This window comes from Zootoca vivipara, chromosome 17 (assembly GCF_963506605.1).
Source record: "Zootoca vivipara chromosome 17, rZooViv1.1, whole genome shotgun sequence".
In the NCBI taxonomy this organism is placed as follows: Eukaryota; Metazoa; Chordata; class Lepidosauria; order Squamata; family Lacertidae; genus Zootoca; species Zootoca vivipara.
In genome coordinates this window covers 32,598,093-32,624,731 of record NC_083292.1, presented here as the reverse complement: position 1 = coordinate 32,624,731, position 26,639 = coordinate 32,598,093, and the positions used below count along the sequence as shown (strand labels likewise).

General features: G+C 48.0%; 2 protein-coding genes across 2 annotated transcripts in view; one reads left to right on the top strand and one right to left on the bottom strand.

Moving 5' to 3' along the window:
- Positions 1 to 23,558, bottom strand: part of LOC118076269 (GON-4-like protein) — a 73,562-nt gene extending 50,004 nt beyond the window's left edge. The window contains exon 1 of the mRNA XM_060269620.1: positions 23,436 to 23,558. The gene's annotated coding sequence lies outside the window, so the exon portion shown is untranslated. The remainder of the gene's footprint in view (positions 1 to 23,435) is intronic.
- Positions 385 to 25,745, top strand: SYT11 (synaptotagmin 11). The gene is made up of 4 exons (XM_060269623.1): positions 385 to 559; positions 12,194 to 13,008; positions 20,513 to 20,639; positions 23,374 to 25,745. The coding sequence occupies exons 1-4, from the start codon at positions 526 to 528 to the stop codon at positions 23,682 to 23,684; spliced, it is 1,287 nt and encodes a 428-aa protein (XP_060125606.1). The 5' UTR covers positions 385 to 525; the 3' UTR covers positions 23,685 to 25,745.
- Positions 25,746 to 26,639: the final 894 nt, after the last annotated feature.

Sequence of the window (26,639 nt, the reverse complement as noted above, 5' to 3'; positions counted from 1 at the left end):
GCAAAGTATGTATGAATCCTGAAAACACATAATAATCGTTAATATTTTAGACCAACGTTTTGCAAAGGGCTCTCTCTCCACATTTATACTGTAAATAACGATCGGTTGCATCTCCCCCGCTACACGCCACTCAGAAACCTCGGGCGGAGGGAGGTCGGGTTGGCGAAGCGGGGGTGCCGGCGGGATACAAACAAGCCCCGCAAGCGACCCGCCCTCCCTGCTAGACAGCAGCCGAGCCGCTCTGCCGAGTCACCGCCGGGAGGGGTTCGGCGAGGCGACGGTGGGCGTGGCTTCCTCTCGCTCTCTCGCTTCGGCCGCCGCTCTGAGGAGGAGGAGGAGGCGTGGCCTCGCCCGGGGATCGTTCGAAGTGGGCGGAGCTAGCGCTGCATCAGGACCAGTCGCCAGCTTCTGCATCCCTCGGAGTCGGGAGCATCCTCAGGGCCGCGGCAGAAGCGCCGCCGCATCCGCTGAAGGGGCCTCCCTGCGCGCACCGGGCCGTCGCCGCCGCTCCAGTCGCGGGCCGCCATGGCAGAGATCGCCAGTGTCCGCCCCAGCTTCGGTGAGTGGGGCCCGTGGGAGGCTGCTGCTGCGCAATTCCCTCTCCCGCCCCCGCCCCGTTTCTCTTTGCCTTGGCCGTCCCCTCCTCCACCCGCTCCCCAGCGCAAAACACCGGGCCTCCCTGGGCCTCCTGATCTCACCGCCACCCTCGTCGGATCCCTCTCAGGCCGTGCCCGCCACCATAATTCTGCCTTGGCAAGCGTCCCATCCCTACCCCGGCCTCCCCTTCTATCCTTGCTTGTGGCAACTGGCACATCTACAAACACCAGCGCGCTCAGCTGCCAGAGAGGGCCTTGTTTGCGCCGTCAAAGAGACACTATCGCCACCACCAGCGTCACACGACCACCTGGCCTCCATCTCCGGGGTGGTGGGGGGTTTTTTGGGGTTGTTTTTTTTAACAGCTTCTCCACATCCTTACTGGCACCCGCACCATTCAGTCGCGCAAATAACGCGCGGCATTAGCAGGGCGCACGCTCACGAACCGATCGCCAACGCTGATCCACAGGGGGAAATCTCTCTCTCCTCCTCCCTCACTAGCCCGTTGCAAGATTAGGATAAGAAGGCGTTCAAAGAAGCCCACACGCAGTTTGGGAAATACCCCCCCCGGACTGCGCGATCCGATCCATGGAAGTCCCGCTGAGTTCATTGCTCCTAAGCGAGGAGGGCTATAGGATTTCAGCCTCAAAGGCCAGATTGCCGCCTTGCTTCCCACGCCTCTTTGGTTCCCTTATTCCCATTAATTTCATTTAAATAATAATAATCCTCCAGTCTACACTTCTCTGTCTGGGTTTTGACAGCATTGGCCAACATGCGCGCGCGGCCGCGCGCGCGGCCAGCAATGCCCAGCATCACTCAGTATTCCACTTCCCTTCAAAACACACACACACACACAAACACACACACAAAATCCCCATCAGCATTTGGGCAGTGTGGAAATCTTCACATCAGCCACCCTGTGAGGAGGTGGGAGCACATGACAGCTCCCAAATCCGGGGCCAGGTCTCCTCCGGGCTTTCCAATCCCCGATGCCATCATCATTCGTCTTCGCCTGCTCTTCCCCGGCTCTCCCATCTCCCCGCCCCCACTCTCTCCTTGCACGGGCGTGCCTGGCCTTGGGAGCGGACTGGGTCAGTGCCAGGGGCAGATCCGAGCCCTTTGAAGAGATGCTTAGAGAGGGACACACGTGGGGTGGGTGGATGGGGAGGCGGCAAGGCGTTGCCCTCTGGCCTGATCTCCTCCTGTGGGGGGGCTGGAGGTGGGTGTAACGGAAGGAGGGAGCAGGTGCACATTGTGGTGGCTAGGAGGAGGGCGGGATGACGTGATGTCTATTCCGGGCCAGGCAGCGCCCCAGCCCCCAGATAGCTTGGAGGGGAGGGTGGGCAAGAAAGCAGCCTTTGTTCAATGCACCCCCTTTTTGCAGAGGCTGTGGAGCAAGCAAAATATGGAGTTTAAGAGCTTTATTTTCCTCGCTCCCACCCCACCCCCAAATTCACTCAAGTCGTTGCTTGCAAACCACACAGACCCTAGTCTGTAACCTGGCCCAGCCACCCCATATAATTGCACCCCATGCATGGAGGGGTTGGTCAGAGACACCAAATAACTTCCTAACCCTAGCAGCTGCCCCCACCTCCATTGTTGAGACTCCCTGGGGTGTTACCTCTGGGAGAAGTTTGAGGCCTCTCATCTATGCCAGGGATCATGGTTCCTTCTCATCCATCCAACAGTGGATATTTAAACTGTCTCTCAACATCTGTCCGCTCCAATCCTTGCAATAAGGAGCCACAGGGACTATCCCCATGGCAGCTCCTCTTTGCCAGGTTGCAGCAAAGTTTCTGGCAGGGGCATGAATATAAAAGAAAGGGGAGGGAAATAAAGCTATTAATTCCCCACCCCCACCCCAAAATATACTGTAATGTAAATAGAATAGGATCATCAGACGTGTTTGCGGACCTTTGATTTGTATTACAAATGTACCTGTCCTGTGTGCAGTGAAGTCAGCTTATTTCATGTTCTAATTCTAATGTGCACACATGTGATGCTGAACACATCTGCTGCCACACAATGGCAATTCTGAGAGAGAGGATCAAGGTTGCCTGCGTTTGTTAGGCCAGTATGGAATGCTTTATGTTAATTAAACCCCTCTGGTTTATTTATTTTTTATCACCAAAAGTGCAGCCTTTTATTGTCCTCTGGGGTGGAAGGCTGTGTTGTGCTACAGCCCCAAAGCTAACTATTTAATGCAGAAGTGATAGCATCCTCTCTGCCCGGTTAAGTCACGTGAACGACAACAACGACAACAAAAAAATCACAGGGTTTTAAATTCTGGATTTAGTTTTTCCAGAATAAATATAAGCACCTGGCTCTGGCCTTGCAGTTACTAATGTGGAAGCTGGTCTCCACAGCATGTATAAATGTGCATTGAGATAGCAGAGAGGCAACCCCAGTTGTTAATGACGGAATGGCTGAAGTGGATTGAAAGAGAAGCAGGCTGGATTAGACAGATGTTAGTACGTGTCCCCAATTAGACTGTGCATACGTCACTGAGGATATTGCTTGAGGGGTTTCAAAATGTATATGGGGGATTATTATTGTTATTATGGGAGTTGTGAAATGGGGGTGGCTTTGGAGGTTGGCAGTTTAGTATCCAGCCTCCCCCCCCTTTTTTTGTTGCAGATGTTTACAGTGCAGGTATATTCAAGATTTCTGTTTTACACCCCTATCATTTTAATTCATTGCTGCAGGAGTGACAGGCGCCCTGCAATATTGTCTCACAGGAACATAGGAAGCTAACTTGTACAGAGTCACAACACTGACTGGCAGCAGCTCTCCAGGGTTTCAGGCCCGGGGACAATTCTCAATCTGACCTGGAGATGCTGAGGATTAAATCTAGGACCTTCTGCTTGCATGCAGGTGCTCTACCCCTGACCTACGGCTTGCAAACACAGACACAATCAGGCACCTGCACATACATCCACACACCTCCTAAGGAAATCTAGTCTTCACTCATATTTCTTATTAGCTGGGAGTAAGTCCCACTGAACTCAGCAGGACGTTCTTCTGAGTCGGCATGCGCAAGATTGCACATAGCCACTGAATCACAGAAAACCAGTATTGTTTCCGACAGTCTTCTCCACCCTGGGGCCCTTCAGATATTGTTGGACTTCAATTCCCATTAACTCCAGCCAGCATGGCCCAGTGGTCAGGGATGATGGAAGCTGGAGTCCAGCAACATCTGGAGGGTCCCGGGGGAGACTGGTGTCTGTTATGGTGGAATTACAACACTAGACAATTGCATACTTCCAACATTTCTCTAATAAAAATAGGGATGCCCCATTATTATTATTATTATTATTATTATTATTATTATTATTATTATTCCCTGCCCATCTGACTGGGATTCCCCAGCTACTCCAACATATATTAAAACATAATGAACCATGAGACATTAATTTTTTTCCCGATACAAGGCTGCCTTCAGATGTCTTCTAAAAGTTGTATAGTTACTTATCTCCTTGGCTCATGGGGGGTAATGTAAGTCCACACCCTCCAACATTTTCCCAGTGAAAACAGGGACATCCTAAGGAAAAGCGAAACATTCCAGGATCATATCAGAAACCAGGACAGCTTCTGTAAATCCCGGACTGTTTCTGGGAAATAGAGACACCTGGAGGGTCTGCAGTTGTAGCTGCTCCTCGTTCCGCACACTAAAACGTTTGCCTTACAGTCAGAAGGCCTTTTTAAAAAAACACACAAAAGTTACAAAGGGCCATGTGCATGGTTTGATTACGTATACAGAAGGTGCAAACAAATGCTGCTGTCTCTGTCCAACTTAGCTGCCAAAATCTATCCCCAATAGCAGTTCTGAAAAGATGCTCAGGCTTTGGGCAGTTTTCAAAAGAAGGGAACTGCATAGGTCAGTGGCGGAGCACCTGTTTTGAAGGTTCCAGACTCATTCCTCAACATTTCCAGTTAGGGCATGTTCCGCTAATGAAAATTCTGAAGAGCTGCTGGCAGTTAGTGCTAGACAGCTCAGAGCCAAGATGATGGACCAACAGTCTGAAAATATTGGTAGAATGCATTCCAGCAGGCCTTATATATATCAGGGACAGCCCATAATTTCTGGTAACTGTCTTTAAAAAAATAATAACAACAATAATAATAATGCTGTCCTTATTTTGCATTTGGGGGGAATTACTGGGTTTCTAGAAGTTTTATCTCTGATTGTCCAGGATGGTGAGGCACAGATGCGTTTTAATTCTAATGTTCATGCATGGAGACAAAATGTCAGCAACTGTAGCTGCCCATCCAGATAGCGAAGGCTGCTGAATGTGTTGCAATTGCAGCTGTTCTGTGCAAAGTACAACCAGATCCATTGTGAAGCTAAATATTCTGTTAAAGCTTTCTTAAGTGGGCCGGGTTGGGTTGGGTTTTTGTGTGTGTGTGTGTGTTTGTGTGTGTGTGTGGAAACAAAATGCAAATTGTTATAATAAAAGCAGTGAAGAGACTTGAAGAAGATGCAGTTTGGGAGTGTGTATGCGGGGGGGGGAGCGGTGTCAGGGAGCGAGAGATACGCTGAGAATAGGGGGGTGATAACAGAATCACATAGAATCATAGAATGCACACAAGATCGCTCATGTTTCCATCTGTGACGTGTTGCCGTAAGGGCTGCATGGGTTTGTGCAAGTGAATGTGATATTGGGGAGTTTTGGGGGTTTTGTGAGCACCATTCTTGAATGCAGATTTGTGTGAGTGAGTGTGCTTGTTTGTTTGCTTGTCTAATGTAATTATATCCCGCCTTTCTCCCAAGCTGGGATTCAAGAAGGCTTACAAAATCTTGAAAACGTCATTATAAAATACAAAGCAATGAAAATTAGTTAAAAACAATAAATTAAAATGCAATATGAAACGCGTTTAGAGCCAATGTTAAAACGCCGATGGCCCATTGATCATCATCATCATCATCTGCACTCTGGTTGTCAGAACAGGAAGGTCTTAGCTTGCCAGCAGAAAGATAACAAGGAAGGAGCCAGCCTATCCTTTCTTGGGAGGGAATTCTACAATATGGGTGCAGACACAGAAAAGGCTCTGTCTCGTGTCACCACCAACTGTGATGTTGATGGGAACTGAGAGGTGCTCACCAGAGAACCTTAGCACCCAGGCAGGTTCATAAAGGGAGATACTGTACCGTCCTTCGGGCAACCTGGGCCCAAGCCATATATACACATTATTTATCATCATTCCCTCTATTGCCAATACCCAGGCTGTGAGTGCCTATTATTTATTTAGCCAAAATGACACTACCCATGCAAAAGAGAGCAGTATCTACAGGAATCTCAAGGTCTGTCTTAAGGGTATGTCTGTGTATGAATAGTGTGAGCCTGTAACCTGGCTCAGTACCTAAGTACCATATTTATCATTACAAAAAGACTGGCCAGGCTCCCCAGGTAATCCAATCAAGTGACCATTAACAGGTAAACTGCCAGACAGGAGATAAACAACGCACTCAGTTTTCTGTTGTAGACCACCTTTTCTGTGATGTAGGTATGATGTATTTGGGGGGTGGTCTTGGGCTACACCCCTTCTGTGATGGATGGATGATGGATGGAGGGGTGGTCTTGGACTCCTGGGCGGGCAATTTAAAATGTCTATATTAAGGCTTGCACACCTTTGTTCTGGGTCCTCCTCCTCTCTCCTGCATGCGAGGGGAGCACCCTGTTGCAACAGCTTTAATAAAATCAGGCTTACTAGCTGCTTTGCCTCTGTTATTTTCTCCTACCGATGGAGAACCTACAAAGGACTCTATAAGGGCTCTTGTGCACCCCATAAGGGAATAAGGGCAGGTTTTGTTTACAACATCTGTTTTCCATGTTTCCTTTATTTAAAAAAAAACCCTGGTTATGCAAATCCTGAATTTTAGAGATTCAAGGTTTCAGGTGAGGGCATCTCCCAACCCAACCTAGAGGTGCCAGGATCAATCCCGGGACCCTTCTGCATACACAGCTTAAGTTCTGCCACTGAGTTACAGCCCCTCCATTGGTGACCCGTTCTAGGGGGATAAAGTATCCCCTAATTATTTTTCACCTGCCTGCTCTACTCTTAATGGTTTTGTTTTTGTTTTAGAAGGGGGTGTCCTCCTGCACCAGTGTGTATTTTCTGGAATTTCTACCCCCATCCCTTGCAAATTAGGGTAATTTGCACAGGAAATTTTTTGAATGCCTTAGAGCAGGCATCCCCAAACTTTGGCCCTTCAGATGTTTTGGACTACAATTCCCATCTTCCCCGACCACTGGTCCTGTTAGCTAGGGATCATGGGAGTTGTAGGCCAAAACATCTGGAGGGCCGCAGTTTGATCCCATGATCCCTAGCTAACAGGACCAGTGGTCGGGGAAGATGGGAATTGTAGTCCAAAACATCTGGAGGGCCGAAGTTCGGGGATGCCTGCCTTAGAGAGTGAACTAATTTAGTATATTCACCTTACTTTAGTAAACAGGGGTTTTTTTGGGGGGGGAGGCTTGGAAACTGCTACGCTTGCCTAATATATTCACAGCTGGCTCCTGTTCATTGTTACTGATGAATTTATTAAATGCCTGGGGCGAGGGGGTGGGCAGGAATCGGAGGGAAATTAAAGCACTGGGGAAAAGAATTCCAAATGATTTCCACAGGAAAAATAAATAAATCACACCCCGCATCACTTCCAGGCTTGCTTTGCCGTGTCTTGCAATAACCGGGCCTTTCTGTTCTCTCCAACAAACAAGAGGCACTGAGTTAATCTGGGTGATGTCATCAGAACAGCTGAGGTCACCCTTTTGTGTGTTATGACTTGAGCATTAAATTCCATGGTTACCTTCTCATAGCTAGAGGCATGGAGAGCGGTATGAAATCCCCTACTCACACATACTAAATCCCACCAGTGCATATATTTATGTGTGTCTGTGTGTGTATTCTGCACTCATAATAAGGCTCTGTACACACTGTTCTTTAAAGCACATTTAGAATCATAGAATCACAGAGTTGGAAGAGACCCTGAGGGTTATCTGGCCCATCAGCCAGTCCATGTTTATTTATGGCAAAGAGGCAGCATATTAAACCAGAATTTCTGCATAATTCTCTACATAAACAATAAAAACGATTGATATGGGGTTTTAACAATCAATATGCTAATTATTGTTGTTGTTGTTTAGTCGTTTAGTCATGCCCAACTCTTCGTGACCCCATGGACCATAGCACGCCAGACACTCCTGTCTTGCACTGCCTCCCGCAGTTTGGTCAAACTCATGTTCGTAGCTTCGAGAACACTGTCCAACCATCTCGTCCTCTATCGTCCCCTTCTCGTAGTGCCCTCCATCTTTCCCAACATCAGGGTCTTTTCCAGGGAGTCTTCTCTTCTCATGAGGTGGCCAAAGTATTGGAGCCTCAGCTTCAGGATCTGTCCTTCCAATGAGCACTCAGGGCTGATTTCCTTAGGAATGGATAGGTTTGATCTTGCAGTCCATGGGACTCTCAAGAGTCTCCTCCAGCACCATAATTCAAAAGCATCAATTCTTTGGCGACCAGCCTTCTTTATGGTCCAGCTCTCACTTCCATACATCACTACTGGGAAAACCATAGCTTTAACTATACGGACCTTTGTAGGCAAGGTGATGTCTCTGCTTCTTAAGATGCTGTCTAGGTTTGTCATTGCTTTTCTCCCGAGAAGCAGGCATCTTTTAATTTCGTGACTGCTGTCACCATCTGCGGTGATCATGGAACCCAAGAAAGTAAAATCTCTCACTGCCTCCATTTCTTCCCCTTCTCCTTTGCCAGGAGGTGATGGGACCAGTGGCCATGATCTTAGTTTTTTTTTATGTTGAGCTTCAGACCATATTTAGCGCTCTCCTCTTTCACCCTCATTAAAAGGTTCTTTAATTCCTCCTCACTTTCTGCCACGAGGGTTGTGTCATCAGCATATCTGTGTATGCTAATTAAGTGTACTTAAAACAGTGTTTCTCAACCTTTTTTGGGCCACGGCACACTTGTTCTATGAAAAAAAAATCCCGCGGCACACCAACTCTGTGCCGCCCTATATTTAGTTTAGTTTGGAGGGGAGACGTAATCATTACACACACAGGTGCAAAAAGTGCATGGTGTAAAAGTTGGAGTTTAATGGCAAAAGACTGTTGAGGGGTTCCTTTGCGGGTCTGTTCTGCATTATGTCCTTGGTGGAGCCACTCGCCGCCTTCTCCCCGTGTGCGCAGCCACGGCGGCGGAGTTTCTGCAGCGGAAGGGAACAAACGACGGACCGACCTCCGATCGGTCCCTGTCTGTGTGGGCTGGGCCTTCTTGGTGAGGCTCCCTTTTGAGGCTCCCACATGCGGCTCCGGAGCCGCGGGTTGCCGACCCCTGGGCTAGCAAGAAGAGCACCTCACCTTCTGCAGGACTCCTTGCCAAAGAGGCCGCTCACTCCTGCGCCGACCAAAAAACTCCCGGGCACCGCCAGCAAGAGGAGCGAGAGCGAGACAAACAGCCGCGGTGGTGGCTGTTGAGAGCTGCGCTCGCCCCGCCCCCGTCGTGACCCGGCCGGCTTCCTTTCCGGCAGGTCAGCGCTCCTAATGGCGGCCACCAGTCACATGACAGGGCAGCAAATCGCCCTTCTCGTCGCCAGCGTCTCCCAGCACACCAACCAGCGGTTGAGAAACGCTGACTTAAAATACGTGCATCTAGTCCGTTCCCTGCAAGGCAGGAATCTTTTGTCCAATGTGGGGCTCGAACCCACAACCCTGAGATTAAGAGTCTCATGCTTTCCCGATTGAGCTATCCCGGGAACATTATTTCCCTCAAAGAGTTCTGGGCACTGCGGTTTACCCCTTGTAGAACTACAATTCCCAGAAACCCTTATCAGACGACACGTAGTGTGCAGAATGCTTGGCGGAAGTAAAGCATGCTTTGAATAGGCTTTAAAGGCATAAGTGTGTATGCCAGGGGTTCCCAACAAAATTTTCTCGAGGACCCCTCATCGAGCCGCTATTGTGACAAGGACCCCCATTAATTCCTAATCCTAAAATTAAAAAGTGAGAGCCAAATTAAGAGTCTTTTTATATTTTATATTTATACGTTTTTTACAGTTACAACAGAGTACTCCATCAGTATACAGTTAGTTTTAATTTTCAGTTCTTAATGAGATGAGTTAAATCTGTCCTTTGAGTCTATTATTTCTGAAATATTAGGTTCCAAACTTGAAACTTTCACTCTGAAATCCGACTGCATGTCGAGCCGATTCCTATTTTTGTTTTTCATGAAACACATGGAAGAAAATGCTTGCTCACACCGATATGTCGTTGCAAATGGAAGGATCTTTTTCATTGCCTTATCTCCAAGTTTCTTGTAGTCCTTGCGTGCTGATGCAAGGTTCGAGTCACTGACTTACTTGCTTGAACATCAAATGCATTATCTTCCTCTTCATCTGTAGGCCTTTGTCGTTTTAACGAACCACTTTTTAACCAACGGTCCATTTTTAACTACGCGAACTGTAGCTTCCGCGAAAAACAACGCTTTGTTTACAAACACTACTGTTTTGCAAAGAGGCAGCGTGCGCCAGGGAGGAGGGAGGGGAATGGAGAAGACAGGGTACCTGCGCGGTAGCGCACAAATGAAGCCGACGCGCGCAAAGCATCTTGGGGAGGTGAGCGTTAGTAGAATGCGCGCGCTGCCTCTTTGCAAAACAGTAGTGTTTGTAAAGCACCACCTAACGGCATACAGCAGAACTACTGCCTCTATCTAATTCTAGTTTTGCGCTAGACTCTGCTCATGCAGGAAGCGGCCAAAACAAAAAATCTGTTATCATACGAAATATATTTAATATATTTTTTATTCTAATAGTATCTTGCGGACCCCTCTGGCATAGCTCACGGACCCCTGGGGGTCCCCGGACCACCTGTTGGGAACCACTGGTGTATGCAGCTTTAAAAGATATATTAAGAGTCTTGTGGTACTTGAAAGGCTTACACAGGCCCATGCAGAGCTTGTCTGAGGCCTAGGGCGGGAGTCCCCAGTTGGGTGGGAAGCACAGGGCATTCTTGACACGACAGCGTAAGTCCGGCAAGCCCCTGATGACCGCCTCCCCCCTCCACCAGTTGACTTACCCCTCCGAGGCCTGGGGCAAGTGTACCTGGCTACATACCCACCAACATTTGTCCAATGAAAATAGGGGCATCCTATTCCATCATCATCAAAATCATCGTTTTACTATTTATAACCCCCACCCCCATTTGACTGGGCTGCCCCAGCCACTCTGGATAGCTTCCAATATATATTTAAAAAATACTAAAACATTAAACATTTAAGGACTTCCCTATACAGAGCTGCCTTCAGATGGCTCGGGGGGTCAGATAACTCCATATCCTCCGACATTTCTCCAATGAAAACAGGGACGTCCTAAGGGAAAGTGGGACATTCCGGGATAAAATCAGAAACAGGGAGAGCTTCAGCAAATCTGGGTCTGTCCCTGGAAAATAGGGACACTTGGAGGGTCTGTGTTTTGCCTCCTGCCCCACTGCACGGCCCTGCAGTCTCACCCACACCATACCTTTTAAAGCCCATTTTGTCCCTTAAAGAATTTGAGCGGTGTAGTTTACCCCTCACAGTGTTATACAGTAATTCCCAGCAACCCTTAACTAACTACAGCGCCCATAATTCTTTGAGGGAAAGAATGTGCCATGTCTTTGAAGGCTGAACATGCCATACATTTAGAGCACACGGCTTTCCCAAAGGAATCATGGGAACTGTAGTTTGTTATAGATAGCTGGGAACTGCCATTCTGTGAAGGCTAAACTGCAATTCCCAGGATTCTTTGGGGGAAGGCATGTGATTTAAATGTAACGGGTGCACGTAGCCTTTAAAACCTGGGGGCAAGGACTGTCTTATTACTAATATTTGTGAGCTGCCCCAGGGAGACTTCCCTCATCTGGAGCTCAGGATAAATAAAGAGCAGCTGGCTGAATAAATTATCCATCTCAGTGGTCCCCAAAGGGGGTGGTGGGATTGCCTATGGCAGCCCAAAGAAGCAAATGGGCGGCAAGGGGGTGCTGAAGGTGTAAATGACTACCAGACTTTGAAAAGCCGGTATCTGTGGATCAAGTTCATTAATTTTGTTGAATTAATTAACCTAAATAGTTTTAATTAGATTTTGAATAAATGTGCAATTAATTGTTACTGTTCTCAATGTTATGGTGCTATTATCTTCCTTAGCAAGTCATGCAAACTGGTGTTCTGAATAATGCTTTTTTGATATATCGTCCAAATCCAGTTTCAAATCTATGTCATGATATTGATTTCGTAATTTTAGGCTTGACAATATATCGCAAATCAGGATGTGGGTGGGGGAGGGTGCTATGCAAAAAAACCACGATGTGGGGGAAACTGTGAAGCCAGCCAATGCCTTTACGTAGCTCAGCCCTTATTTCAGGCATTGTGATATATCTGTATATCGCGATGTTTAGCTGGTGAGATACCGCAGTGTTGGAAACCAGATGTTGCCCAGCCCTAGTGGGGATGAGTTTATGGAAACCAAGGAGCCGATGGCTCAAAAAAGTTCGGGAACTACTGATTTATCCCCTCTCCCTTCCCCATTCCTCTCCACCTCACTCTTCCCCACTCACAGATGTCTCCCCGATCGTGGCGGGCCTGATTGGCGCCACTGTCTTAGTGGTGTCCGTCTCTATGACGGTCTTTGTGTGGACATGCTGCCACCAGCACGCAGAAAAGAAGCACAAGACCCCCCCTTACAAGTTCATCCACATGCTGAAGGGCATCAGCATCTACCCAGAGACCCTGACTAACAAGAAGAAAATCATACGGATCCGGCGAGACAAGACGGGAGCTGCCAGGAAAGACGGAAGAGGCAACCTTCTGGTGGACGCGGCAGAAGCTGGCCTGGTGGGCTCTGACAGGATCTCCAGCGCAGCTCCCTGCGTCAACCAGCTCCCCATCAAAGTCGATTACGGGGACGAGTTGAGCCCGGACCAGAGCTTGACTCCGGCGGGCAGCAAGACTTCCTCTCCCTCTTCCCCGGAAGAAGAGGTCACTCTGGGGACGCTGACATTCTCTGTGGACTACAACTTCCCCAAGAAAGCTCTGGTCGTGACCATCCAAGAAGCCCGTGGGTTGCCCGTCATGGACGAGCAAAGCCAAGGCTCCGACCCCTACATCAAGATGACAATCCTGCCCGACAAGAGGCACCGGGTGAAGACGCGTGTCCTCCGCAAGACGCTGGACCCCGTCTTTGATGAGACCTTCACTTTCTACGGGATCCCCTACAGCCAGCTCCAAGACCTGGTCCTCCACTTCCTGGTGCTGAGCTTCGACCGCTTCTCTCGAGACGACGTCATCGGGGAGGTGATGGTGCCCCTCGCCGGGGTGGACCCAAGCACAGGGAAGGTCCAGCTCACCAGGGAGATAATCAAAAGGAATATACAGGTAGGAGAGCTGGGACCCGGGGTTTCACTAGGGGGACTGTCCAAGTTCCCTTTCCTCGCACAGGACCTTTAGAGGCCCTAGGCACTTAAACAATTTTGGCACCCCCTTATACTGTATATCAAATTCAAAATATAAACAATAACAAACTAGAAAATGATTTTCCAAAAAGAAGCCTACAGTATGATGGAAAATAACGTTTATTTTTGCATGCTTTCACCTGATTTATACTTTAAAAAATTCTCCTCATTTTTCTAATTGCAAAGTCTTTGATCAGATCCTTACGTAACACATCTGCTTCTATACTTAGTAGAGATAAGGCATCTTGCCTGCCTTGTTTCATAGTTGTTCTGTTGGTATTTTTTAAATATGCATCAACGGAGAAAATGGACAGCCAGCCGAATCGTTTGTAATATTTGTATGTAATTTTTTCATCTGTTGCGGGAGCCTTTTTCGTGGAACCTGGTTCAGCTGCACCGTAGCAAATCTGGCAATGGAAAATTTATGTGGTGCCCTCCTTCCCTTGATGCCCTAAGCACGCCCTTATGTTGCTTCATGCCCTGTCCTCGCCGTTGGTGCCCAAGCGAGTGGGGTGGGGGGCTGGGAGCCAGCAGTAGGGGTTGTACCTGCTGGTAGGACCCACAAGACAGGTGTGCTGATGCAAGAGCCGAGGGGAAACTGGTCTGTGGCATGGACCAGGACTGCCCCTCACAAGTCCAGCACCCTGTTCTAGCAGCAACCAAACAGATGCCTTAATGCAATGTTGTTGGACTACAGCTCAGTAGTCAGGGATGGTGGGAATTACTACACTAAAGGGAAGGAAACCCAAAAGCAGGGTCTGAGCGCAGCAGAGACTCTCCCCACCTGGAACTATGAACTAGAAGACTGCCACCAACACTACAGGGAGAAGGCAGCCATCATGGCTAGGAACCAGTGATAGCCTGATCCTTAGTGAATTTTTCGTTTATTTCATTTCACAAAATTTATATCCTGCTTGATTGTAAAAAAAAAACCAAAAACCTAACACCCATCAACCTCAAAGCGGTTCACAAAACGAATAAAACAATGAATTTACTAGTAAAATACAGTCATATTTACACAGCATACAGTTATACAGTAAAATACAAGTTAAAGTATTCAATAATAATTAAAATCAACAATAAGCTAAAAAGCAGATTAAAACACAGATTTTATGTGCCGAAAGAATGTTTTTAGCAGGTGCTGAAATGAGTGCAGCAAAGGCGCCTGTTGACAGGCAGGGAGTTCCAAAGTATGGATGTAACCCCAGTAAAAGATGGATTTTCTTACAAATGCATACCGAATATTATGTGGCAGCTTCAGCAGCTCCGGTTATTACACCCACCAGCCGCTTTATACAAAAAGAGTGACGCTTTATAGGATAAAATGCAACACGTAAAAACGATCTGAAACCAGAATAAATAAATAAAAGAAGAAAACCAGGAACAATACAAAATGCGTAAGATGCTCACCCAGTGACATATTAATAAGGAGAAGTCCTAGCCACCCCCAACTGAAAGATGAGCACCACTGTATGAGGCAACATTAAATAACCAAAGGTCTGAGTAAACAAAAGGTCTCAGCCTGGCTCCCAGGGGCCGAAAGGGATGGCGCCAGGCAGGTCTCCCTGGGGAAAGCATTCCACAGACTTGTCTCATCCTCTCTGAAAGCCATCCAAGTTGGTGGCCATCGCTGCCTCGTGTGGATGTGAATTCTATAGTTTGATTTTGTGCTGTTGGGGAACAAGTATTAACTATGCACCACTGAGAATTTGAGACAAGGCAAAAGTTCACCACAGCAGCAACAGGGGCTGCTCCGAGGAGATCTAAAGAGAGCACAGGTTGTCCCAGCACAGGCCTTTTCTGGCTGGTCTAAAAGGACCTTGTCATCTTTTCCTAACTGCAGATTCCTTGCATTCCGCTGGGTTCTGCGTGAGGGGATGCATCTCACGCTCAGAACAGCGCGATTCCAGTTTTCTGGGCATGTCTCCTTCTCTAAAGAGGAGGAGGAACATCTGTTCTGTAAGGTGGGATTTTGCAAGGCATTGTTCCAGCCAGCGGAAGCGGCAGACTCCCCGGGAGCTCGAGCAATAATGCAAACAAGCGCAGAGCTGGCAAGGACAGTAATCAGACCAAGGATTGGGGTCAGCCGCCTTCAAAGTGGTAGCTGGAAAGCAGCCAGATCAGCACTATGGAGGAGGGCGCTTTGGGAAACTGGGCTACATTACGACAGATAAACAGGATGTGGATTTTTGCTCAGGCAATATACAATCTATTGTGTCCCCCCCCCCCCTGTGTGTGTGCTTAGCTCCCAAACAAACGTAACAGGCAGAATTTGGGGGAAGGGAATAGCTCAGTGGCAGAGAATCTGTCCCGGGTTCAATCCCAGCATCTGCAGATAGGGCTGGGAGAGATTCTGCATCTGAAATCCTGGATAGTCCTTACAGGTCAGTGCGGACAATACTGAACTAGATGGGCTAAAGCTCTGACTCTGCATAAGGCAGCTTCCTCTGCTTTTGTGGTCTGCTGCAGGGATGGGAAGCCTGTGGCCCTTTAGATGCTGTTGGGCTCCAACTCCCAGCAGCCCTTGCAAGAGGGGCCAATGGTCAGGGATGAGTTGCAGTCCAGCAGCATCCTTCTGGGAGCCACATCCCAAGGGCAGGCAGAGCCAGAGGCAAAAGTGGGCAAAGCAACAAAGGTTTCCTTTGTACAGTAGGCTGCTTCTCTACACTCACCCCACCCCCATCCTCCATCCGGGCAAGTAAAAAGGAATAGCAGAGTTCAAAGGCTTATTCCAACCAGGCAGATGCACTGTGGGAGGGTGAAAAGCAGGAATCCAGATAAGGAGCACATGTAGAGAGACCCAATGGCCAGCTGGAGAGGTCTGGAGGGCCATACCAGAGATTCTCCATCTTTGGCACAAAAGAAAGCTCCTCTGGCAGATCTTAGGCTTCTGCTTTAAGTTGTCTAGACATTTCTTTAATTAGGCAGGATGGGTGGCTTTCAAATAAATACATAAATCCTGCTTCAATGGGATGACACACCTCTCTGCACAATTTGGGCTCGTAAACCAGCTGCTGTGTCTTGCTGTCGGGCTTTCTAGGCGGTTAAGCTTCCCTTGCTTCTGCCTGGCTTCTAAGCGGCAACTATTGCCCTGTTCTAGCTGGTCTGAGGATCCCCTCGAGCAAAGTCAGAAAGCAATCGGCACTGGAACAGAAAACGACTGGCATGCAGTTATTCCGGCGGCTGAGAATTGGAAATGTTCCCATGTCTTGCTTGTGGGCTTCGCCACTGGGAAAACATGATGCTGGACTAGAGACGGGCCAGCAGGCTGTTCTTATGATGCAGAGAGGGGTAGGAAAGTGAGTTACAGGCAAGCAGTTTGGAATCACATCTTTCAGGACCAGGGAGAGCTCCTTGAGACAACGGGAAGCTGAATGAAGGCTCCCCTATTCTGCCTTCTCCCTTTCGATGTTTTTGGGCAATCATTCCCATCAGCCTCAGCCAGCACAGCCAACGGGTCAGAGATCATGAGGAATGGAGTCCAGCAGCACCTAGAGAGCCACAGCTTCCACACTCCTCTCCTAGACACATGTCCCAGCCAATCAAGGATCACACTTACAGGGATGCACTTACAACAGAGACGTAAAGCAGGTATGAGGAGCTCATGGCCTTCCAGATATTGTTGGACTATGTTTCTCACCAGCCGCTAGCCAGCATGGGTCCGTAGCTCAGTGGTAGAGCAACTGTCACAAGGTCCAAGGTTCTATCCCCAGCATCTCCAGGTGGGGCTGGGAATGTCCCCCTGCCTCAAACTCTGGAGAGCCGCTGCCAATCAGTGTGGACAGAACTGAGCTGGGTGGGCCCCGTAGTCTGACTCAGTGAAAGGCAGCTTCCTATGCTCCCAAAAGCTGGGCAGAGAGGTTTGGAAGGGCATTGACCTTAGCGTGCGTGCATACATGGGCGTGTAGGAAGAGAGTTCAATGGGAGAAGAGGAGGGAGAGAAAATATGGCAAGGAAAATTAAAACTAGTAATGGAATGAGGAGGGGAGTACAGCCTGTGGCAGCGGTCAGTTCAGACACTTGTGAAGACAGGAGGAGAAAGTGTGACAAAAGGAGAGAGAGGGGGGAAGGGAAAAGGGGGTGACAGAAGGAGAGGGAGAAGCGATGGCCCCATTCATTTCCAGCTCTGGCACCAGTCAAATTTTATTTATACCCCGCCCTCCCCAGCCAAAGCTGGGCTCAGAGCGGCTAACACCAAATATATAAACAACTGGTTAAAATACAACTCAACAACAAGACTAAATACATCAAAATGAAATTAAAAATTAAAAATGCAGCCTCATACAAAAGGGGAAAAGAAAGGGAAAATGGGGGAGGGGATCAGGCTCCAGGCCAAATGCCAGGCGGAACAACTCTGTCTTACAAGCCCTGCAGAAAGAAATCAGGTCCCGCAGGGCCCTGGTCTCAGGAGACAGAGCATTCCACCAGGTCGGGGCCAGTGTTGAGAAGGCCCTGGTTCTAGTTGAGGCTAATCTGATTTCCTTTGGGCCCAGGACCTCTAAGGTATTACTGTTTTTGGCCTTAAGGTCCTCCGCGGGGCATACCGGGAGAGACAGTCCCATAAGGACGTGGGTCCTAGGCCGTAAAGGGCTTTAAAGGTCAAAACCAGCACCTTAAATCTGACCCTGTACTCCACCAGGAGTCAGTGCAACTGGAAGGGCACTGGGTGAATATGCTCCCATGGCAGGGACCCTGTGAGGAGCCTCGCTGCGGCATTCTGCACCCGCTGGAGTTTCTGGGACAGTTTCAAGGGCAGCCCCGCTGCCCTTGCCATACATCTGGAGCCCCAGAATACTGTAGTCAGAAGCAGTGTCCGGGCAGAAATCTGCAAAATGTCCGGGGAAATCCGGACATACGACAACCCATTTCGGCAGTGTTTTTTCCCCCCGATTTCCCTAAAGAAATAGCTCAAAATCAACCTTGCCCCCTCCCCCCCACGCCAAAAAATTTGTAGCTCTGCAAGGGGAATAGGGGGTTTCATAACAAATCTCAGTGCCCATAATAAACTACAGGAAAGGCTGGGAAGGGGGAATCACCGAGGATGAGGGAAGGAAAGAGGGTCCGTCTCGTGTTTTGGGCGACATCCAAACCAGCCTCATGCATGTTTCCTGACAGTGCCCCTACAGTGAAATCATCTTCTTCTTTGGCGATCACTCGTAGCCGAGTAAGATTGTCTTCCATAAACACGGTTTTAACAATGGGTCCGTAAGTGACTGTGGAGGCCAATTCTGGATCCACACGTCCTTCCACAGTGGGGACATTGGTTTCCAGGTGGGAGTTGATCACAGTCTGGATTTGCCAAGCGTGCCTTCCTCTTAGCACATTTCTCCCTTGCGTCCTGAGTTCGAGTGTCTTCAAAGCCCATGACACCTTTGGTGAAGGCTGTTCTCCAACTGGAGCGCTCGCAGGCCAGTGTTTCCCAGTTGTCAGTGTTTATTTTTTAAAGATTTGCCTTGAGACAGTCTTTAAACCTCTTTTGTTGACCACCAGCATTACGCTTTCCATTTTTAAGTTCGGAATAGAGTAGTTGCTTTGGAAGACGATCAACAGGCATCCGCACAACATGACCAGTCCAACGAAGTTGATGTTGAAGAATCATTGCTTCAACACTGGTGATCTTTGCTTCTTCCAGTACACTGATATTAGTTCGCCTGTCTGGAGCAGGGTCAGCCAGCACGATGCCTTACAGACATTGCTGGACTCCAACACCCACCAGCCTTGATCACAGTCATGGCTCCCCCCCCCAATGAATCCTGGGAGCTGTAGTTTGTAAAGGGCACAGAGAGCTGTTATGAAACTCCACCATTCACCTCACAGGGCTACAATTCCCTGGAAAGAGGGATTGGTTGCTAAACCATACTGGGAACAGTAGCTCTGTGAGGGGAGTAGGGACGACTCCTAACAAATCTCAATGCCTGTAACAAACTACAATTCCCAAGGTTCTTTGGGGAAAGAAGCCACGACTGCTTAAATAAGCAGAAGAGTGCTTTAAATATACAGGTGAAACTCGGAAAATTAGAATATCGTCGAAAAGTGCATAAATAATGCAATTTTTTTTTTTTCTTTTTCTTTTAATTTTTATAAATTATTTCTTTTGGAAATTCCACAGTAATAAAACAAATAGTTAAAATAATACAAAAATAAACACCGCTGTTATATTTCATTAATTACATTCCATTTATAATTGACCCGCCTAACGACAAATAATTACAATTACAACAAATAAAGGCTTGACATATCTTGCTTTGCATGTCATGCATCTATCTCATATATTGGTTTCACCTTTTAAGTTGCATTACTGAAATAAATGCACTTTTAGACGATATTCTAATTTTCCGAGTTTCACCTGTACAGTGCAGACGACGAAGAGTCGTTTGGCCCAAACTGGGCATTTTCCACTTGTGATTCCAGGAGGAAGTGAAAGGAGCAGGCCTGGCTTTAGACAAATGTTAACTCAAGAGTCCCGGGCAGTTCCCAAAATGCCGAATCTAGGACACGACGGCCATGGCAACCCGGCCTGCTATTCACAGCCTTAACAACAGCTTTTTAAAAACACTTGGCAAGGCTCTGTTTTATTTCCACTGTATTAACTCCCTTTCAAGACAGCCATGTCTTTCCTTTAAAAAAGAAGAAATGACCTACTCACTACGGACAAGTCATCTACCACCGAAAAGCATTTAAGGGCACAGCGGAAGCACGGAGGAGGTAAACAATAAAACGCCACACCCTCCCCGATTGCCGAGTTCACTGGCGATTTCGAACCTGCCTTTTAAAGTGGTGGTGGTGAAGTTGCTGTTTCCTAAGAGGTCAAGATTCTGGTCCCCTTCAAAGGTGGGCCATCGGAAGCTGCCTTATACGGAGTCATCTTAGCCCAGGGTTACCTACACTGACTGGCAGCAGCGGGTCTCAACGGTTGCAGGCGAGGTGACAGGTCTCTCCCAGCCCTACCTGGAGGATTGAATCTGGGAAGTCTTTCGCTCCAAGCAGGTGCTCTCCCACTGACCTACAGCCCTTCCCCTAGAAATACAAGATTCTAGTCCTCATTGTTCTGCACAAAGAGCTGATTTTAAATAGGAACATGTGAAGCTGGCATATATCAAGTCAGGTCAAGGGTCCACCTAGCTTGCTGTTACCTATATGGAAGCGATCTTGTACTGTGCCAGACCGTTGTTCCATTTAATAATAATAAATAATAATAATAATAATAAATAATAATAATAATAATATTGACTGCTGTAGAAACAGGATGTTGGATTCGATGGGCCTTTTTATGCTCTCCTTCCCCACTGGCTTCCTTCAGCCAACCCTTTCTAGACGATGCATCCTCAGGACTACCCCATTTGCAGAAGCGGATGGGTGGACCTGAGGGTGGCCAGAGCTGCTTGGGGTCTGTCGTTCTAAGGATGTGTGACCTTATCTCTTTCCAGAAATGCGTCAGCAGAGGGGAGCTGCAGGTTTCCTTGTCTTACCATCCTGTCGCCCAGAGGATGACTGTGGTGGTTTTGAAGGCGAGACATCTGCCCAAGATGGACATCACCGGCCTCTCAGGTAGAAGCTATTTACTCCGCCTCATCTCCCTATTTTCCTTGTGTGCCCCTTTGAACGCTCTTTTGTTCGTGTTACTTTTTAATGAGGGATGGATTTGTTCATTTTGGTTCCTCTCGGTTTCTCATTCCCCCCCAACCTTAAATTCAGTTCCCTGCATTTCTGCAGCGATTTGGTTTTTTTTAAAAGAGAAAACCTGTCAGCATTTTACTGCAATTCCCACCCCCAATAAACCCAGTTTTGTTTGCAGCTTTGCCTAATACTGTAGATGCATTTTGCAAAGCAATTTCCCCACTTTTATGCACACTCGGTACGTGCATTTTCGTACACATTGTTGGAGAACACAGAGTGCTGCAAAATTTGGAGAGATGCAAAGGATGGCTGTGCTTCAATTCATGTAGTTTCAAAAAACGCGGATTTCGTAGGTCCACCTTTAAATGCAAACTGAACTGAGTTTCTCCATCCCTCCCATTTGTAATCACTGAGCCAGTTTGTGAATCCTGTTCATCCTTGGAGAGATCAGAAGGCAGCCATCCCTCTCTCCTAATGTTTGCCCCAAATCCGCTCTCCTGCAACTGAAGCCCACTAGTTCTAGTCCTGGCCAGGACAGCAGCAAAGAGCAACTCTTTGCCCTCTTCTATGTGGCAGCCTGAAAAGATGTCACTGTGAAGTGCCCTAAGCTTAAAAAAAACAAAAAAAAAACACACCCCAACATCTCCAGGGTGTTTGCAGTGTAAAGCCCCGAAGAGCTTAGCGTCTCAATCTGCATCAAGGGTGTGGACCCTTTTTATTTCAGCCTGAGGGCCAGATTCCCTCCCAGGGGCCAGATGCCGCTGGCGGGTGGGGCCAGGGGCAAAGTGGGCAAAGATTGCCGGTGACAATTCTGCCTTTGCACAGTGAGCCCTTCCCTAGCAACACAGAAGTCGGAGGTTTTCCCACGGACGCAACTTGATCCTCCATCTGTTGTTCATACCTTTCGAGGACAAATTCCAGCTAGGCAAAGAGCACTCGAGGAAGGCACCAAGCAGGGCTGGTGAGGGGTGTGGCCTGGGAAGAGGGCGCGTGGCCTGAAGAGACTCCAGAGGGCTGGATAGCATGACTTGGTCTGGCATTTCTCCATCCCTGACTTGCACAGACCAGGATCGCAACGTTCAGTGGCTTTGCTTTATTTTTCATTTACCTCCCTCAACACAAACTCTGGTTCACAAACCCCTAACAGAATGTCAGGGAGGAAAACGTTCTCCTCTGTCTCTTGGGTTAGCGACCTTGCGTTTAGGAGATTGGGGTTATGGTTTGGCTTGCCTCATCTTGAGCTACTTGCTTTTCAGCGTCCCCACCCATGCTCCAGAAACTCTGCTGTCATACAAATTCCTAGAAGAGGAGAGGTCTGCCAAGGGCTAAACGGAGCCTCCATGCGGATTGGCAGTTTATCTCTGAATACTAGTTCTTAGGGGCACATCATGGGAGAGATTCTGTTGCCTTCAGGCCCAGGTTCTGAGCTTCCTGGAGACATCTGGCCAGACTAAATGGACCTTTGGTCTGTCTTATTATGTTTTTACCTTCAGCCCGGTTCCAGAACTCGGGAACATATGAGAGAAGCCGAGAAGCCAGAGATGGGGGAGCCTGTGGCCTTCTTGATTGATGATGGACTACAACTCTCATCAGCCCCTAGCCAGCATGGCCAAAAGTCAAGGACGATGGGAGTTGGAGTCCAGCAACATCTGGAGAGACACACGTTCCTCCAGGAATCTGCCTTATACTGAATCAGACCCTTGGTCTGGCTGAGCTCCGAGCATTGTCTACAATCATAGAAACATTGATTCATAGAAGCATAGAGTTGGAAGGGAGCATCCATGGCAGATTGCCATCCAACCTCTGCTTAAAAATCTCCAGTGATTGGCAGGAGCTCTCTGCAGAGTCTCAGGCAGCTCTTTCTCATCCCTACCTCGGTTTGCAAGGGTTTGGACTAGAATGACCCTTGGGGTCCCTTCCAGCTCTACAATTCTATGATTCATATGTATTCAGGGCAGCTGTTTACCAGTTCCATCTGGTATGCCAGCTGAGACCCTACAACTTTTAGACGACACCTAAAGGCAGCCCTGTATTGGGATTTTTTTTTAATGGTTAGCATTTTTTAATGTTTTATAATAATTATTATCATTATTTATTATTTATAGCCCGCCCATCTGGCTGGGTTTCCCCAGCCACTCTGGGCAGCTTCCAACAGAAAAATAAAACACAATAATCTATTAAACATTAAAAGCCTCCCTAAACAGGGCTGCCTTCAAATGTCTTCTAAAAATCTGGTAGCTGTTTTTCTCTTTGACATCTGATGGGAGGGCGTTCCACAGGGCGGGCGCCACCACCAAGAAGGCCCTCTGCCTGGTCCCCTGCAACTTGGCTTCTCGCAACAAGGGAACCACCAGAAGGCCCTCGGTACTGGACCTCAGTGTCTGGGCAGAATGATGGGGGTGGAGATGCTCCTTCAGGTATACTGGACTGAGGCCTTATATATGTTGGAAGCCAGGGGCAACCAAGCCACACTTTATCATCATCATTATTCTTTCTTCACTTTCTTCATAAACATGGTGAGCCAATCTCACCATGGGTGAGGGGGGGGGTCGCCTGCTCATTCTGCTGAAGGGGGATTCCCAGAGTTCTGTCCTCCCCAAATCCCGCTTGGGTGATACCGCCAGCTATCGGCCTGTGTTATTGGCTCGCTCCTGTCCCTTCTTTTCTGCAGACCCCTACGTCAAGGTGAACGTGTACTACGGCAGAAAGCGCATAGCCAAAAAGAAAACTCACGTCAAGAAGTGCACTTTGAACCCCGTCTTCAACGAATCCTTCATATACGACATCCCCGTGGATCTCCTCCCGGACGTCAGCATCGAATTCCTGGTCATCGACTTCGACCGCACCACGAAAAACGAAGTGGTGGGCCGGCTGATCCTGGGAGCGCACAGCGTCACGGCGGGCGGCGTGGAACACTGGCGGGAAGTGTGCGAGAGCCCCAGGAAGCAGATCGCCAAATGGCACAGCTTGAGCGAATACTAGCAGGGTGAGCCGAGGGGCACCGGGCGCTTGCACCAGACGCCCCTGTGCGAACAGACACTTGGCCTTTCATTTCCTCCTCCTCCTCCCGCCTTCCGTCTTAGTCGTAGAAACTTAAAAGTTTCCGTACGAAGCAGCTGATCGGTTCTCTCTCTAGTGATGTTTAACTTTTGCAGGGCACACTAAAAGTTCTAAAAAAAAAGAAAAGGAAAAGGAAAAAAAAGGAACTTACAAAAAGTTTTGGGAAAAAACCTAACAAAAAAAGAGCATTAATTTTAATAAATACCACAAAACATATATATATATATATATAAATATATATAATAAAATAAAAAGGTGTAACCGCACTGTTGCATGCCGAATACAAAAGTTTTAAAAAACCACAAAAAAATAATAATATAACTTTACCAATATCGAAAGTACAGTTTTTAATACGATTTATCTGTCACTATGAAAGTCGTGTTTTGTGCTGAACTGTATTTGTTGGTAATTCACCTCAATTGGCCTATTCAGCTTCTCTCCCAACTTATTCTTTTTTAAAAATAATAATAATAATATTGGATTCTGGTGTTGAATCGCTGGTTCTTTGTTGACATCGCCTGCCCACCCCCTTCCTGTTGATTCTTTGCAATTCTTTGTGACTTGGGTGATCTAATGCTGTTGGTGTACATGCAATGGTTTGGGGCCCTCTGTCTTGGATCAGAGAGATCTCAGAATGGATGGAAATTATTCCTGTGAATTATAATTGCTGCTGAAAACAATTCCCTCCCTGTAAAACAGGAATCTGGAATGATCCCTTTGTCCTTGTTGTCCAGAACATTGCCAGATGCTCTCCACTCCATCCACTTCCGAAGCGGTCTCTTTCAAAGAAAAAGACTTCATTTGGAGTTGGACCAGGAGGTATCTATCTCCCTCTTCATCTTTCAAGCCAAGTCTTTGTCCTGCCTCTACCATGATTGGAAAGCGGGCCCCTTAGGTGTTCCTCTTCTCAAGCAGGAAAGTGCCCTTTGAGCTGTGCTGCCTGAAGCAGTGGGGCAGGCTACTGATGTACCGCAGACCCAGCTCTGCCAATAGGAGACTAGACAGGGTTGCACGTGCTTTGATCCTAATGCCTACAAGGGTGGCAAGCAGGTAACTCTCACAAATATCCCACCACCAATGTTTATTACTATGACTGTTGTCATTAATTAGAGCTCGGTCGGCTTCCCATGCATGCTTCACAGCTAGATCAGTCGATAGAAATAAATAGCCACTGGAGATCTATATCTAGGCAAGAGTTTTCCACCTCCACATCCTCCCCTTGCAACATTCTGGGCACCTGAAATGCCCCACCAACATTTCTTGTTGACAGAGTGTGCAAGCTTTCAAGCTGGCATGGAAGCCATCCCCAGACATGGCAAGATTGTCTGCTGAAGAGCTCTGCGTAATCCAGAAGCCTGCAACTTCCACCTCAACAGATAGGGCTGAAAGAAAAGTCTGTCTCCCCTACCCAGGCTCCTTTCCCAGGACCAACCCGTAAGCCATTTGCGAAGCAAGGCAGAGCCAAGTTAAGGGGAAAGGCATGTGGGAAATGCGTTTTTCAGTATTCACCAAGTCACATCAATGCACTTGCTCATCCTGTGCTCTGTATGCTGTAAATACTGTATCATACTTTAAAACAGAAACTAGGAGAAATCGTTTCAGTGGTGGGGAGGCACCTTGGCCGCAGAGAGGTGAACTGTCTCGGCACAGCCCCGTGGGAGGTCTCTCCATTTCGCTCAGAGCAGACCCATTGAAATTCAGGGGCCCAAGGGAGTTGTGTCCATCAATTTCAATGGGTCCGCTCCGCGGAGGTCTAACATTGGATGCCACTTTGTGCTTGGGGGAGAAGGAAGGCTACGGGAAACGGAGTCACATACAACCCCCCCCCCCATCCAGGAGAGCTAAGGGGACCAAAGCCCAGAGTGCAAGAGCTCACCCCCATTTCCAACGCCTGTCAAACCAGGTGGTAGATCTCTCGGCGATTCAGTTGGTTGGCAAGAGCTTCTCACTTAGTTGTCTAATAGCAAAAACTTCACCCCTCAACAGAGTGGGTGCTGTTGTCTCCAACTACGTGCTACTCAAAGTAGACGCACTGAAATTCATTAATCTAATGAGTCTCCTCTGTGTCAGACTAGCATTTTTTCTGTGAATGGGCCCTGGGTCCAGTACTGACCACAATTTCAAAGACTGAGCACCTTATTATTATTTATTATTATTATTATTTTGGGGGGTGGTACGCCTGCCAGCCTTGGCAACTATTTTTTCAGGGGGGTTATCAGGGTTCCAGTAGTTCAGCCTTCCTCATGCTGGCTGGGGTTGGTGGGAGCTGCAGTCCAAAACATCCAGAGGGCACCAGGTTGAGGAAGGCTGCAGGAGAGTGTTGCTGGACTACAGCTCCCATCATGCCCAGCCAGCTTAGCCTATTGGTTAGGGATGTAGCACACAGTAGTGAAAAATGCTGATCCTACAAGCCCGAAGCCTACCAACTCCTGCCCTAAAGGATGTGTTGCAAGGTAAGCTATGAAGCACTGTTTTAAAATGGGTGGTTGGCCTCAAAACCCGCAAGTCCCGCCTGTCCCAAGTGGCACGGCTCAATGACCAGGGGTGATGGGAATTGTAGTACAGCAACACTTAAGAGGGTTTCCCCCAGCCCTGGAGTAAGATTTATCGAGAGACACGACACTCAGAACCATTTCAGAACGGGGAGAATTAGGACCATATTCTCTGCAAAGGCCAGGTTGGTGCCGAATTTGGAATTCAAACTGATCATCTTGACGCTTACATCATCCTTACATCACCCCCTTCCTCCTCAACCCAATTTTGACCCCAATTACTGATAGATTTAGGGCTCATCTTGAATTATCAATCTTAATTATCCCCGCTTTTTTTTTTTTTAAAAAAAACCTTTTCAATGCAAATAAAACCCCATCTTTCTTA